General features: G+C 37.3%; 8 protein-coding genes across 8 annotated transcripts; 3 read left to right on the top strand and 5 right to left on the bottom strand.

Moving 5' to 3' along the window:
• Positions 1 to 80: 80 nt before the first annotated feature.
• SRP1 (karyopherin alpha) lies at positions 81 to 1,709 on the bottom strand (the record flags this gene model as incomplete). Its single annotated transcript, XM_056225207.1, has 1 exon — positions 81 to 1,709. The coding sequence occupies one exon, from the start codon at positions 1,707 to 1,709 to the stop codon at positions 81 to 83; it is 1,629 nt and encodes a 542-aa protein (XP_056079049.1).
• A 1,236-nt stretch (positions 1,710 to 2,945) lies between these two features.
• Positions 2,946 to 3,560, bottom strand: SMKI14G1370 (uncharacterized protein; the record flags this gene model as incomplete). The annotated part of the gene is made up of 1 exon (XM_056225206.1): positions 2,946 to 3,560. The coding sequence occupies one exon, from the start codon at positions 3,558 to 3,560 to the stop codon at positions 2,946 to 2,948; it is 615 nt and encodes a 204-aa protein (XP_056079048.1).
• An 854-nt stretch (positions 3,561 to 4,414) lies between these two features.
• Positions 4,415 to 5,488, bottom strand: DUG3 (glutamine amidotransferase subunit DUG3; the record flags this gene model as incomplete). Its single annotated transcript, XM_056225205.1, has 1 exon — positions 4,415 to 5,488. The coding sequence occupies one exon, from the start codon at positions 5,486 to 5,488 to the stop codon at positions 4,415 to 4,417; it is 1,074 nt and encodes a 357-aa protein (XP_056079047.1).
• A 673-nt stretch (positions 5,489 to 6,161) lies between these two features.
• CHS1 (chitin synthase I) lies at positions 6,162 to 9,575 on the bottom strand (the record flags this gene model as incomplete). Its single annotated transcript, XM_056225204.1, has 1 exon — positions 6,162 to 9,575. The coding sequence occupies one exon, from the start codon at positions 9,573 to 9,575 to the stop codon at positions 6,162 to 6,164; it is 3,414 nt and encodes a 1,137-aa protein (XP_056079046.1).
• Positions 9,576 to 10,026: 451 nt separating this feature from the next.
• On the bottom strand, positions 10,027 to 11,706 carry SMKI14G1340 (uncharacterized protein; the record flags this gene model as incomplete). Its single annotated transcript, XM_056225203.1, has 1 exon — positions 10,027 to 11,706. The coding sequence occupies one exon, from the start codon at positions 11,704 to 11,706 to the stop codon at positions 10,027 to 10,029; it is 1,680 nt and encodes a 559-aa protein (XP_056079045.1).
• Positions 11,707 to 12,475: 769 nt separating this feature from the next.
• On the top strand, positions 12,476 to 13,381 carry SMKI14G1330 (uncharacterized protein; the record flags this gene model as incomplete). The annotated part of the gene is made up of 1 exon (XM_056225202.1): positions 12,476 to 13,381. The coding sequence occupies one exon, from the start codon at positions 12,476 to 12,478 to the stop codon at positions 13,379 to 13,381; it is 906 nt and encodes a 301-aa protein (XP_056079044.1).
• A 396-nt stretch (positions 13,382 to 13,777) lies between these two features.
• Positions 13,778 to 14,563, top strand: SMKI14G1320 (uncharacterized protein; the record flags this gene model as incomplete). Its single annotated transcript, XM_056225201.1, has 1 exon — positions 13,778 to 14,563. One exon carries the CDS (start codon positions 13,778 to 13,780, stop codon positions 14,561 to 14,563), a length of 786 nt encoding a protein of 261 aa, XP_056079043.1.
• A 353-nt stretch (positions 14,564 to 14,916) lies between these two features.
• On the top strand, positions 14,917 to 15,810 carry SLZ1 (Slz1p; the record flags this gene model as incomplete). Its single annotated transcript, XM_056225200.1, has 1 exon — positions 14,917 to 15,810. The coding sequence occupies one exon, from the start codon at positions 14,917 to 14,919 to the stop codon at positions 15,808 to 15,810; it is 894 nt and encodes a 297-aa protein (XP_056079042.1).
• Between the last annotated feature and the right edge of the window lie 322 nt (positions 15,811 to 16,132).

The following is a 16,132-nucleotide window of genomic DNA, read 5'->3' as shown; positions in this document are numbered from 1 at the left end:
GAAAACTTTAAAATAATAGATCAGATAAAAGAGATATACCAGAATAAACTTACTTAATTGATCTTTTTCTTCACATTCAGTTAATTGAAATTAAATTGCTGATTAACATTAGAGCCAAAGCCAAAGGTATTACCGGCATTTTGTGGGGCCATAGTTTCATCTACGGCATCTTCTTCTTCACCGAAATAAGTTTCAATAATTTTGTATGCTTTTTCATAAATCTTATCGTTTTCATTTTGTTGACAATTGAAAATCTTTTCCATACCGCCAGCCTTTTCGATAAAATCAGCGTTTTCATTAATATTTAAACCACGAGCCTCTTTGTCTGCCTCACCCATCTTAAGAATATTCTCAAGAGCATCTAAGGTAACTTCGATAATTCTGTTATCAGCAATTTCCAATAAATCACACAATGGTTTTATGCAACCTTGAGATACTAGATATCTTATGATATCCGGTCTCTGCAAACCACCTGAAGAGGCATTAGAAATGGCCCAACAAGCTTCTTTTTTAGTCTTGTATTCTGCAACTTCCAAGAGCTTAACTAATGGAGGAATTAAATTTGCGTCGATAACCGCTTGAATTTGTTCGGTATTACCAGCTGTAATATTAGAAATGGTCCAGCACGCTTCTTTCTTGATATTTTCTTTTGGAGAGCTTAATAGGAGTCTCAATGCAGATAAGACACCGGCATTTATAACCACCTGTGTCTGTAAATCATTACCAGTAACTATGTTACCTACCGCTCTCAAAGCAGGAGTTTGGACTAAAGTAGATTCATGGCTTAATAATTCAACTAATCTCTTCGGAATTCTAACATCGATAACAGCTTGAATAGCTTCTTGTGGACCATCGGATAGGTAGGAGATGGCCCAACAAGCATCAACTAAGGTTTCAGTATCCATTGAATAGATCAATTTCGCTAAGGTTGGTAAGGCTTGTGAAACCACAGACCAATCTGGTTGTGGTTTTTTACCTCTACATAAATTGGATAAAGTCCAAGTAGCAGTCCTGATTAAGGATGGTTTATTAGAGTTAAAAAGACCTAGAATTGGCTCCATAGCATTGCATTGTAAAACATAATCTCTGTAATCAGTGGAATCACCGGCAACATTACCTAAAGCCCAAATGGCTTGTTCTTTAACTTCAACCGAGCCTGTATATAAAAGCTGAATGAAAAGAGGTACAGCATCGGCATCAACTACTACTTTTGTTTGAGCAGATGTGCCTGATGCAATGTTAGTTAAGGCCCATGCGGCTTCCAATTGTAGCATTTCTGGTTGATTTTCACGCATAAACTCTACTAATCTTGGAACTACACCAGCCTGAATGACAATATCGATTGGGGGGCGGTGTTCTCTAGACAAAATTTGCCTGAACTTAACAGTAGCACTTAATTGCTCTTGCATATCATCAGAGTTAAGTTGTTGAGTCATCTGTGGTAATTCTTGTTGCAATTGGCTGTAAAATTGTTGATCTGCAGATATGGAGCTTTCGTCTTCTTCATCAGAATCGGCGCCATCAGTTGGTGGAACAAAGTTTCTTCTCTTGGCTAAAGCCTCATCCCTTTTCGCTTTTCTTAATTCGACTTGTTGTGTATCTCTACGGCGACGAAGTTCATCTGCAGAAAATCTGCCTTTATTCTTGAAATTTGTTCGTCTATATTCAGGAACAAACTTGCTCGTAGAAGAATCTGCGCCATTATCCATATTTATTGATTTGTTGTGTAGAAGATAAAATAAATCAAGTGAATAGATATCAAAATAGATAAATCGTTCTATAAGTTAACGATATAAGTTCAATTCAATAGAAAACGTGTCAGCCTTAATAAAGTAAAGTCTGAAAGTGTAAGTAATCAAAAAAGGTTAATTATTGCTCCTGTTTCGTACTATACTCAGCAAATCGAGATTATATGAGTTTGTGGGTCTCTTGGAGTCATGAGTAAAATGTGATCAATCACTAAATTCGTATCTGAACCGTCTTTCCTTCCTAATCCTTCCCCATCGACTCTTGAAGAAAAAAGAAAAAAAACCGTATATGATGATGTATTAATGTTGCCCATGAGAAAATTGTTAGAACAACTACTCAAACTACCGAACTGAAAAAGGCTTCACTATACCTATGTGAACACCACCGCATTGTTTATTTTGTAACTTGAGTTGACCATCACCTGATTAAAGTTAATCTATTGGTAATGATTACAACGTTGTACCTCCGTGTTATATGATTACATCATCTCAGACGATGCATTTACTCTCTTGCAAACATTAGATAGGTAATATCATCTTAATGTGGTAAAGCAAAGAACTGCAAGATAACCCAAATTTAAGAACATTTAGGAAAACTGACGAACATGAATAGGGCGACATATAAAAATATGTAGGTTAAAAAGAAACTTTGAAAATAAGAAATTAAAGACATAGTTTATTTTTTGCAGTTAATTAAAGGGTAATGAACACACTAAGTCATTAAGAAAAACAAATAGAAAGAGAAAGCGTCCCTTTTGTATAACATAGAAATTGAAAGAAATAATGCAAAAGCAAGACATTCACACACAATAGTCAAGTTTCACTATATTTCCCTCCTCAATTTCAATCGTTATGAAAAAAGGAAAGAAAACCACGATAAATAGTTTGGTGTTATTTCGTTATCTTTGCAAGTCAATGAAACACACACACTCATTAACCCGCTAAAATGAGAAATAGCACTTCTATTTGAACCGTATAATTCAATTCTACTTCTCCATCCTTCTGTATAAAAAAAAATAAAAAAAAAAGCACAATCACAATAAATTTCACTTTTGCACAAGCACACGTAAACACATAGTAGTCGAAATAGCAGAATAAAGAATTGCTACTTCAAAATAAAAAAGGGGACAGTAAGAAACATAAAACCAAAGAAAATAAAAAATTTCCTTCTACTTCTCAAATGTAGCCTGAGGCTTATTACAACAATAGTAAGGCACCGGCTACAGCGGCACTACCAGCAGTAACACCAAACAATTTTATGGAATTGAAATTAGATGGGCCAGCAGCAGCATTGTTCTTACGGGCCTTTTCATTTGGACCATAGGTGGTATGGTCATGTTTGGTTTTGTTGAACTTACCGTACTTATGCGTACCTGTATGGTTTGGAGTCTTGGACTTCGAGGTCTTGTTGAACTTACCATACTTGTGAGTACCTGTATGGTTTGGAGTCTTGGACTTCGAGGTCTTGTTGAACTTACCATACTTGTGAGTACCTGTATGGTTTGGAGTCTTGGACTTCGAAGTCTTGTTGAACTTACCATACTTGTGAGTACCTGTATGGTTTGGAGTCTTGGACTTCGAGGTCTTGTTGAACTTACCATACTTGTGCGTACCTGTATGGTTTGGAGTCTTGGACTTCGAGGTCTTGTTAAACTTACCGTACTTATGGGTGGTATGAGTAGAAGTGGTAGTGGTCAAGCTGCCGTCCGAAGACAAAGTTAAAGTGGTAGTAAAATCATGTTCACCCTTCTTAGCAGTGGCAACAGTGGCAACAGTGGCTAGAGCAATAGCAGTAACAGAGGAGAACTTCATATTTTAATTATATTGCTTAGTGGGTATTTGGGAACGAAGGTCGAAAAAATAAAAAATTTTCTAGGTGTGTGAGTTAAAAGTAAAAAAAAAGTGTTTAATGTGCAGCTAAATGCTTAAGTTACTCCTTAAAGGAAAAATTCTTTATTCAAAAGAGAAAAAAGAGAACGAAACAAAGTAATGAAAGCTCAGTTTTCTTGAAGTCAGGTTATCTTAAGCTCACTCGTTTAAGTTAAACTAGATAGACAGGTCCTAAATAATAAAACACAACAAAACAAAATTTTGAATTTACTCAAGAACAAATTACGTTATATAAAGTAATCAATAAAACGAAAAGTATGCACAACATGCACACCTAACAGAAAGACAGAAAAATGAGCACTAATTGGTAAAAGAAACTTAACAACATATATATAGGAAAGATAACAAATACCAACACACAAACAAACGAAATAAGAAATTGTCTCGTTTCAGCAACAGCCACTGACTTACGGAGCGGATTTTTCTTTTTCAACGGTCAATATCCCGGTTACCGCGGTCAGAAACACTCGAACAAGACGATGCAAAAATATCGCATCGCTGTTTTTCACGTATTTTTTCTCAAGTCCCCTTGTGGAATTCACCGGATATTTGTAAATTTCCGCTTCCGGATGATGTAACCCGGATTACTCCTAGATGAATGGGTGCATAATAGTTTTATTACCCGGTTGGTTGTTATAGAGACCATTAGAGTTAGACAGCATATGCAATTAAATCAATCATTAATTAATTAAAATGAAATATGAGTTGTTCTTTTTATCGATGCCTATTATATGTTAATGTATTGTGTTATTGGTGGCGCAAGCTTTTTTGCTTTCTTATGCTATATGCACAACAGCAGTTGGAGGTCTCGTGCGGCCCTCTCTTTCTAGTGGGGGGACGTTCTTTTCCACAGCTTTCGCTAGCGGTATAGAACCCATGAGCCCCTTGCTTTCTGCGAGAGTCGAACTTCTTAGGTATAACGGGTCTTCTTGGTAGTATTCGTCGATAATAGGATGTAGTAGTATTGTCTGTTTTTTGATAGTCAATATGCTGTTAGTGGGTACTGCTGTCCAATCACCTCTTTCGAATGTCAATGGTTCTGATGCAACCATGATCACATCTTGATTTCTATCTAACCTTTCAACTCTGTATTCTCCTGGTGAAGTCTCCACAAAACTTGAACCACAACTGAAATGCAAGGATGCTGCCTCGTCCGTCTTTGAGGTTATATACCTGGAAACGATAACTGTAGATCCGTCTGTTACGGCAAAATTTAGTAAGGATGGTTCCACATGTACTTCATTTTTGTTAGCTTCTTTGGTCCAGTCTCTGATATAGTCAATTGTTCGTAACATTGCTTTTCTTAACGCAACATTACCAAAGTTGCCGTCTTGTTTCTTGGGATCATAGCCCAATTTGTCCAAAGTATCCAAAAATAGCGCAAACGCACACTCAGAATCTGTGCTTCCTTGAATGAAATTAAGGTACTCGTCATTGATATGATTCAGTAATCTTCTCTTGATTCCTTTGAAATTAGATATACCACCATTATGCATAAAACATAAGCTGTGGTACGTGAACGGATGGCAGTTGGTCTCAGACAAGACACCATATGTAGAAGCTCTTACATGTGCAAAAACTAGGTCAGATTTAGTCTTCTCTGCCAACGTACTCAAATTTTGGTTGTTCCATGCTGGAGTAATAGCTTTAAAAAGACACGGACCATCCTCGCTTAATTCACTATCTAGTGGATAGTAAGCCACACCAAATCCGTCACCATTCATTGGCCTTCTTCTGTCTAAGCGTAATCTGCTGTCAAATGACTGGTTTATAATAGAATGAGCTGGTCTTGTTAAAAGATGGGACAGCCGGATCGGCTGTTTGCCCTTGAAGATTAAAAATCTACACATCACGTATAATTTTACCTAGTAAGTTGGATACATGCGGACTTATTCAAAAGTTTGAACACTTATCTCTTTCCTTTGGTTAATGACAAGAAAAAGGTTTGGTATATATAATTGCAACATTTTCTTTTGTTATTTTTTTTTTCTTTTTTGGAGATTCATCATTAAAAGCGCCACAGTTTCAAGGGTCCGGCGGATAATTTGAACAGTGGTAGTATATAATACCAAGCAACTGTGTATTGAATAATTATTCATGAATTTGCAAATGAACCCCTTTCCAGATGCTTATTGGTGCTGTTGCACATATAGAATTATTCATGCGCTGTTTGTTCAAATTGATGAAATTATGTTGTAAATTTCAGCGAGTTATTCTATGCAAGTAGTATGCGATCTTTCGAAACCAAAGTCGATATAAAACCCCAACTAGAACGAGAAAGATATGTCTTCATATTGCAGTTGTAGTTGCATAAGCATATCTTGTGAAAGTTTCTCCTTCAAATTTAATAATAATTTATGTTTTCTTTTCGAAGAGTCTCTTTAATTTTTTCAAAGGAAATATATCTGGGGAATAATTTTAGATAGATTATTTCCCTAGACTTTTTGAAACACTACTAAAACTATTAAATAATAAAATAAAAACACATAAGCTGATCTATAATAAGGAAAATAATTGACTTATTTAACGACGCGTAACCTTCCTGAGAAACCTTACCATCATGTAAATTGAACAACCGATGAACCTTATTAATGCAGATAATGCAACTAACCATAATATTACATTAAAATAAATTGACGCCTTACTTGTCATTAGGGGAATTTCCGCATTTTTTGCAGTTTCTAAAGTGTCGTCAGTTGATATGGATTTTAGAGCAATGTAATCCGCAATCCCACCAGTTTCTAAAACAACAGCAACAATAATGAAATTGGTAATAACCCAGAAAATAATCACAAGAGATCTAACGTTTGCATAATAACCAGTTTTCTTTTCATCATACGATGGCTTACTGGGCTGTGATTCTGATTTTGAATCGAACTCGTTCAAAACTTTTGTATATTTATCGTAGTTTGCTTGTATCTCTGAGCTCGAAACCAGAACTTCCATTTTGAATGTACCGTCTTCCGTAGTACTAATTTTTCCCAATGGGTCTGCCATAGCACCTTTTGTACCCCATGATAAATCGTGGACATTACAAAATGCATAGATATTCAAAACATTGATATAAGAAGGACTTAACAAAATGTATTGAATAAAACTTGTCAACATATGCCATGGTTGTAAATAGATAATTGAGCTAATCAGGTAGAGACAGTAGGTAGAGCCCAAAGATATAACAATATCCCTGAAGGCTTCCGTCGTGATCAAACCCTCAAAACTAATAGTATCGTTTCTTAAAATATTCTGGAAAGATTTGACACTCATAAATACGCTGCAAAATATCATGTAAATCATCATCACCGCGAAAACAACACAAGTTAGAACATAAAATTTTTCTGTACTTTTAGGTTTATTCCCCAGTGATAATATGAATGTTGATAAGGTACAAATCCCATAAAGCCACAGAAATATAACTGATAACACATTAAATGCTGAGTGATATGCCAGTGCGATAGAAACTGTGAGAATCCTAAAGACCAAAAAGAATGAACTCAAGGAAAACCATGATATCAATGTATTGAAGAAAAGGTAAACAAACTCAATTGTCAAAAGAAGCTTTCTACCAATGTTGTGGCCACTGCTCCAGACTCTGTAGAAATGACAAAAGGAGTAAACACTGGCAAAAAACGAACCATTCAACCAACGTCTTCTTTGAAGAATAAACTCAGGGACTCTTTCTGGTACATCAGTTGAAGCATACGAACTTCTACAGTATTTCAAAATCCAACTACAATTTTTCTTAGTAACAACTTCAAAGCATAAAATTCGATCCTCAGCAAGATACATATTGGAAGAGAAAAAATGAAAACCTTCATTTTCCATAATTTCACCATAGAAATACTTCTGAAGTGGTTCACCTCTAACAGCTTCAAACCTATAGGCAGAGAATGCTCCCGGCAAAACGGTAATGAATCCAAAGTTAGACTCGGTAGTTTTGTCCAATATATTGGACATTTTATATTCGAAATTCTGTGATGCAACTAATGGGTTCAAAAGCTTTACAAATCTCTTACCTAAATCAGTTCTTATTTCACCACATGCGCCACCAACGTTTGGATTCCTGAATTCTCTCCATAGTTCGTAAATAGAATCCTTACCTGGCATGGTACCCGCGTCTAATAAAGTGACGATATTGGGACGTAATAGTTCTGCAAAGCCTTCAAATGCCCATCTATGTGAGTTGATTTTTTTCTGATTTTGCTCTTTCAAACAAAATAAAAGCTGTATTGGAACAGTGCCATGATTGCATTCCAATGACACACCAGATTCCGAAACATCTGTAATATTGATCATTGTCGTATGTTCGTAGACATGCATTGCAACTTTTTTTTCATTAATTTCATCTTTAGCAAACCCATCTTGATAACAACCTAATGAACTTAGCAATGCTAAAGAACGTTCATTAATTTTGGATCGACCATCTGAAATAATGCATACAACAATTTTCTTCCATGCGTCCGGCCCCCAAGTACTTGAATTTTTTTTTTTCACCATATATTTGACGTTGTCCATGACACCTTTCAAAGTCCTTCCAAGCAAAATATGATCTTCATTATACATCGTGACTACTAGCATCAATTCGGTTTCTCTCGGAGTTAAGTATTTCAATTGTCTGACGGTGAAGTTTTTTTCTGCAAGTTGATTAGGTTCGCAAGTCACAGCTTGATATCTCATAAACTTAAACTCATTCGGTAAAGCGCTGGAACCTTCAGTAGTCTTGGCGTACTGGTCTAATAGCGTTTTACTGATTGGAGAGTCGAAGACAAAATTACCATTCCATAGTCTGAATTTTCTAATTTCAGTACCACTTCTTTTTAGCCTTCTTTTCGCAGTTAAGTTGTCATTATTATTCGTTACCACATCGGATTCTTTCGATCCAATTGAAGATACAGAAGACGATGCAGGTACACCATTAGCTTGAAACTGCAATTTATCTACGGTGTTTAGATCATCATACTCATCATCTCTTGAGAAATCATCATTGTCATATTCACCCAAGTCTCTATGAGAATAACCGCTCCTCATACTATCTAGTTCTTCCTTTCCATCATTTGGAAGTCTGTTATCATCATTCAGATACCCTTTAAGCTCCATAGGAGTCATATGACTTAGACTATTTTCATAATCGTACGGATCAACCATTTCACCGTTTCTACCCAAATACGAGTTAATTTGATAATCATCTCCTCTTTGATCAATATAACCGCCTTCTGGATCATGATAGTAACCCTGTACCTCTATACCATGGTAACCATTATTATATGCAAGGTTTTGATCATGGTATTGTGGCATATTACCACTGTTCCTGTTGTCGCTAGGTTGATTTAAAATGGGCCTAGCTTCCTGATCTATATAACCATCACTAGAAGCAACACTAGGAGATGTTCTAGAGTTCCTGTTATTATAGTAATAATCGTTATCGTTAAAAAATGGCCTTTCTACGGGTGATGAAATCGTCTGTGAGCCGTTATGTATGAGCTCTGGAGTGGTTTGAATCACGTTTATTGAAGGAAGTGGATATGAAGGTACGTTATTATGGTCTTGTTGTAACGATTGTTGCTGATTATTAGCATTAAAAACATCATTATACTCTGCAGTTACTGGTGGAGGACGTTGGCGATAATGGTTAACAAAACCCCCATATAAATCTTGTTCGCCATTATTGTTATTATTACTGTTACTATTATTATAATCATTGTTATCAACGTTATTGTACGAAATATTAGTTATCTGAGATTGTTCCGGAAATTGCAGAGATTGGACTGGGGTGAATGAACCCATGCTGGTATTTTGATTTGTATATCTTTGGTTCCTGTTTATTAGTTCTTCATTCGAGGAGTGAAACTGCCCGCTGTGGGTATTTTGCAGTTCGTAGGAAGGCTCATCTTCTTGGTTTGATTGATATTCATTTGTAAATCGATTATTTTGATTATTCATTGTTATATCTTAATATTAGTTTAGTTTCGAATGTCGACTCAGTGATCTCTTCGATGAAGGGAAAGAAGAGAGAATAGAAAAATGGATACTGCGTATTTAAACCAGCAGTATGGTATGGTCTGGTAGGCGTTGAATTTCAGGTAAGATGGTCTCCTAGACTTTTGATGTAAAAAATGAACCCGAGATATATAATCAAACAACTACTCTGTAGCAAGTGTTATACCTGATTTGGCCATTAGAATCATTTTTCCCACTAATGGCTGTGTCGCGTCATTATCGCGTTACCAAGCCACGCGGTTTCTAAAAAAAGCTTGCTGGGTCCCTCGGGTTTGTTTCAGATATAGCATTATGATTCCTACATGCATCGTTTTGAATTAAAAGTTGTTTCACCGAGGATTCTGCCACGTATGTACAATGTATTTGCATCTATATATGTACGTACCTAATTTTACTATCGGTAGTGGTTATAAAAAGGGTGATCTGGTGGGACATCAAACTTCATTATGGTAGGCGAAGCTAACGTAGCATCGTCACCTACATTTGAATTCTGTTTCAGGTTTTGTAAAAAAAGTAGCCTTTCTTTAGCTTGATTGTGAATATAATTTCTTTTCAGTTTATCAATAATCGTTTCTTGCAACCCGCACGGTTTAGATGAAATGAGGACCGCATTATTAAGAAAAACAGTAGCATTTTTCATCAATATTTCTAAAGTACGTGCCCCATCTGGAGTCTTTTGTGACTCTTCACTACACTGTTTAATTGCATACCGTCTGAGTTCATTGTCGGATGAATTTACCAAGACGTCACAAAGCTGAAAGACCACGTGACTTAAATGCTCGTTCAATCTTTGATCTTTCACAAATAAAATGTGGTTTCTTTGGTTCGTTAATAGAGTCCTAGCCTCGGCAAGAACTTTAGTCAACAGCCCAGAAAGTTTCCAAGCAGCATTTGGAAAACACTCTTCTGAACACAAAATGGCAAATTCAACGATATCAACTCTGATCAACGAAAGATCAATTCTGCCCTGCACATCGTTATCAGCAAGGAAATTGGTAAAGGAAGTGGTTTCTAGGACAAAATTTTGTAACGACTCGAAAGTTCCCGAAGTTATGGTGTTCAAACCTTCAATTAAAATCTTGGTAAAACCGATTTCCTTTAGATCTATCGGGATCGCGGTAGAAATGGAATCTATAATGTCGCATAATTGTAAATAGAACTTATTTGTTGTATCTTCCAAAAAATTGATCTGAACAGGGTTTAAAACCTCTGTTTCCGAAGTTTTCCCACTAGCCATTTTTGACTCAATAATCAATTCCATCAGAGCATGATTAAACTTCAAAGAGTTGACGAGCACTTCCGTAAGCGAGGACGGAGTCACTTGTTCAGAAACGTCCATAGTTTCTGCTTGAGGTTGTGAACGGCCATTAGTTCGAATCCCAGTTCCATCCCTGGCCATGTGCATTGCGTCTTCATCTAAAGTATCTCTTTGCAATCCCGCATCTATATCACCAGACTCTTGCACTGTAGGGTCGCTCCAGTTTTGTAGTTCTTGTAGCAGATAGTTAACCAGATGTTGGAAAATTTCAATATATTTGTTGGTCAAAGTCAAAATGTCTGATCCTTCCATCCCAACAGTGGGCGGAAAAGTATCGTATAGGGACTCTATGAGGGTTAAATAGCACGTCAATAAGTTGAATTGAAGGTCCCAAGTTCTCTGTTCTGGAAAAGTTTCGTAAACAATTTCAAATCTTTGAGTAATCTGTGGCAGAGATAATATTAAACTAGAGAGATCAGGCATATCGTCCATTTTCACGTACTGCAATATATTAATGTAGCCGTTATTGGCTAGATAGTCTGTATAAATTTGCAAAAAAAGTCTTGTTTCATTATAATAAATGTTGTATTTTCCCTCCTGTGTGGATTCCAGAGCGGTCAGACCGTTTTCGTAATACTCGAGAGCCTTAAGATAGAATCGCAAACATTTCTTAATGTCCGATAGCAACCATCGATCAGCCTGCTCTTCACAGTCGATCGCTGCTAAGTAGAAATCTTCTTGCGTGGCCAATGCCTTCTGCTCATTTTTGTGTTTCTTACCCTTACCGAGATTCTTACACTTTCTTGGAGGTCCCATCACTTAGTATGCAGATGCTCTATTTCCTGCTTAAGAAACGAACAGTCAATCTTGCGTTTGCAACGCGCAGTTATAGAACTCTCAAGGATTCGCATTAACGGAAGCCAAGATGAAAAAAAAATGCGAATTAAAATTAAAATTACGTATACAAACAACGAAAAATTATTCTTTAACTTGGTGCAAGAAGGATATTCGATAGCCTTAGCACCTTGCAGAATATGGCAGAAGTTAACACTAATTCCTCCTTATGCGTTGAATCGTGAGACAAATAAGCACTAGCACCGCAGTACACAGACTCCTCGAAATGACACAAGAACCCCTGGCCCGCACAGCCGCACAGCCGCACAGCTCGGGTTGGAAAGATATCAAAGAGGAGGCTTCTAGAACGAAATATTTCCAAAGCGCTTTTTAAGGGAGGGGCTGTATTGCGAAGGGTATCCCTGTTTATCGTCGCATCTTGTTACCCCCGTGGTTCCTACTGTTCAATACCATCTTCTGGAAGTGGGATGAACGGATGGAAATACAAGGTTGTTATTCTCTTTCCCCTCACTGTTATCCCTTTCTTTTAATATAAAAACATTTACCGAATACTGAGCCAATTACCAGGCCAGAGAGGCCATTCACATTAGTAGACTTGTATTTATGAATTCTTTAACTTTCGTAGTTAACAGTAAACTTTTACTATTCTGTAACACAGCATTAACAATTATTACTTCTATCGCAACAAGCACTAAGTATAAAATAATATATTTCCAATTCCAAATACCCAATGTCCTACAAAAAGTTTGTGTACTTTATTAACCTTTTCTTTCTACTAGGTGCTACATTGTTGACATTTTTTTTAATACTAGCCGGTGGTAGAAACACAGGAGTATTGAAGAACTTTTATTGGTTTCAGGCATCCACTTCGGGTTTTAACTCGGCGCCTTCCGTGACCAGATGGTATAATTATAACTGGTGTGGCTGGGAGAGTCGCGGCTTGGCCGTAAATTGCTCTTCTAAAATGGCGGCTCAGCCGTTCTCGCCCAGGGACAACTTTGGTAGTTCTCCTCTCATGCCCGCAAGTTTTTTAAACAACAGAAATACTTATTACTACCTTTCAAGAGTAGGCTGGGCGATGCTCTTGATCGCGCTCTTTTTCTTATTGATCACGCTAGCCTCAGTCACCACCAGTGTGATCAGATACACAAGACGCACTGCATCTGTGGCGACTGCTACGAGCTGGATTACTCTTTTTTTCATGACCCTTTCCGCTTGTCTCTATACAGGGTGTTACGCCAAGGCAGTGAAGGCATTCCACCACGAAAATCGCGATGCTAGACTAGGTCCCAAAAACTTTGGGCTCATTTGGACTACAGTTTTTCTGTTAATAGTGAACGCAATTTGCTCTACTGCCATGGTAGTTATACACAAAAGAAACGAGTACGTCTACGACCGCAGTTTTGTCTCTACCAAGACGACAGACTCACAGACTTTGACCCCTGTGCCAACAAACGAAGGACTGCCTTCCTCTGTTCCTGTAACAACCGTTCAACAGCCCCAACTACATAGTAGTGGCAAGTTCTTCAAGAAATTGAGGGCAAAGAAGAGAACCGTCACCAACGCAGGCGATGAACCGAACCAGATACAAGAAGAACGTATCTACACTGAACAGAACGTCCCTGTCGTATCTTAGAGAGACATGAAATTTTTTTTCTTTCCTTTATCCTCATACCAATAGTCCAAGAAACGTAAAGGAAGGGGACTGCAGCGATAATTTCCCCCACTTTTTTGTTAATACCTTTTCTACCTAATACTAACACACTGCACTGATATTCTCCTAATTTTTAATATTTCACTCCACTGTAATTTTCTCTAATTTTCAGCCTATGATAATAATAAATGTCAATTAATATAACGGATACCATCTAGTAAAAAGAAGCTGTCTTATAATTTCATATTTTAATTTATCGTCCATATCTTACTAACTCTTTTCCTCTCATCGCTCTATTTTGCTAGTAATGAATCAAACAAAGAGTCTTCTGCTACACAGCACGGCTTCGGCTACCATACAGAAAAATCTTATGACAGAATGCTAGGTTTGGGCCAATCCGCTCAGGCTTATTCCAGCAATGACGATATCAATATGAACTTGGAAAAGGACAAAGTAGCCGACACCTCACGGCCTAATAAGCCAAACAACCTTCAATACCCTCCTCGTGATACGCGCTTTTCATCTCATAAACAGCACTCTGGGATATTGCCAAATGAGTGCCCTGGTCCCACTTTAAATACAGGTGCTGGCAGCGTTGGCATACCAGGTTGTGGCAAAGTTAGAAACAAAAAAGTAACTGACAAAGATAATATTACTAGATCTACTTTGGCAAGTTTTGATGCTAGCAATATGATCGAGGCAAGAATGAACAGCAAGAATATCCCCGTTGGTTGTCAAGATACATCCATGCCACATTTCCATGGTTCTTTTGCTCAGCATATACCAGGTGCAGGTTCGCCTCAAAGCGAGCCTCACCATATTAGAGCGTGGAACGATATTTCTTCCTATGGTACCGATAATAGCGATCCAAATATGATGCACCCACAGGCTGCTCCTTTAGACAGGTACAACGAACACATGATAAGAGATGAAAAATTTAACAGTTCTACTTCCTCGTACACCGCCCACGTACGCGGATCACCAGCAGATATTCCAGTTGCCAGCCAGGATACTGAAGGAAAAAAGAATTACGAATATGGAATGAAGGACCAATACACTGTCCCAAGAAACTACGCCATAGACGAAACCAATCCTTCGATGAATCTTTCAAGTACCGCTGATCCTGATATTTTAAACCTTAAGAATAAGGTCTTACATGAGTAGTATCTTTTCTGCTATTTTTACCCATCTTTAATGCTTTTGTTTCTGTATACTTTACGTAATGATAATATAACGATTATTTTTATTAGTTTACTGAAAGCTACAGTGATTATTACACACCATATACTGTTATTCGTGTTTAATATGAAGTAGCGTGTTCGGTCTCAATATACTTGCGGGTTGTGTTGCAAAGGAAGAAGTGCGGGGCTGTCGACATAAATAGCCGCCGAAATTATTTCCCGGCCACAACCAGCCGTATAAATAACACTAGTTTAATTAAAGGACACAAAATATAAGGTCGTGCTATTCCATCCATTAACTTGTACTAAGAGAAAAAACAACCGATCGTTGTTATAATGAATAAAGTTGATCAAATCATTGGTTTCAAAAAGTACGAGGTGAAACTACCCAAAGACAGGCAAGTAACGAAGAATAAGTTAAAAAGTGGAAATGGTAACCAAATAGATACTAAAAGGGAAAAGGAAAATGTAAAGACCTTTGGTGAAGAAAGAAAGAAGTTTTTGGAGAAAATGGCCAAGAATAAAAGGAAGAATCCAAATAAAAAAGATAAAGAAAAGTCAAAAGAAGCAGAAAAAGATAATTGCAAAAGGGACGACAAGAAGTTAAAAGAACAAAAAAAACTGCCATTGATAAGAGACTTTCGTTTTAAAGAACCGCACTCCGCAACTATTTATCAAAGTGCCCCAGTTGAAAATACTAAAGCTGAACCTCAACCTGGACTTGATTTTGATATGGATCAGAGACCTGAGTCCAAAATAATGATAGATCAAGCCATTCAAACATCTAGCCCTCTAAATTCGCAACTTTCGGAACTCTTCAACGATGATATCCGTAACCTTTCTAAAGATAGTATATTTCCTTTCCAAGATACAAAGTTCACCTCGTGGGAGCGTCGTTGGTCGAACTGCAGTACGACCAGTAACGCGACCACGGTTTCATCAATCCCGGACCCTAAATATCATCTTAGCTACAACGACCTACCCTCGTTCAATGCAGTAACGCCAATTGCTCAAGATAATATCATCTCCGCGCCATCTCCTGGTCAGGATGAGGGTGCCAAAAAGTTACTGCAGCAAGAGATAAAATACTCAAACATGGTCAAGAGCGTCATTTTTGAGCTTGAAATGCTGTGTATGGATGAATCACCCGCTTCAGATACAGGAATAACTGGCCAACAAGAGTCGCGTTGGTCGGTATTTCCCACTTGTTGTGATCAAACTTCCAGTTAGCTTTTTTATTCAAGAACCTATAAACTTCTTAAATTTTCTTCTATATACCTAACTAATTAGCAGAATAAAAAGAAGAAGAATAACGGGCTTCTATTGACAGCACTTCTAATATTATATAACAGCTTTTACGCAAAACTCCGAATTATTTAGTATTCTTATTCTCTCACGAAGATCGTAATGAATACCCGCCTTAAATCAGGGTAACAGAATGCTGCTTTTTTCTTGTTGTTTTGGACCTTCGGACATGAGAGGTCAAAGAAAAAAACAAACACGACCAAGTAAGTCGGAATAAACAAGTGTAACCACCTGATTGAATTAACCA

This window comes from Saccharomyces mikatae (assembly GCF_947241705.1).
Source record: "Saccharomyces mikatae IFO 1815 strain IFO1815 genome assembly, chromosome: 14".
NCBI classification, from domain to species: Eukaryota; Fungi; Ascomycota; class Saccharomycetes; order Saccharomycetales; family Saccharomycetaceae; genus Saccharomyces; species Saccharomyces mikatae.
This window is presented reverse-complemented; position numbering and strand designations above follow the sequence as displayed.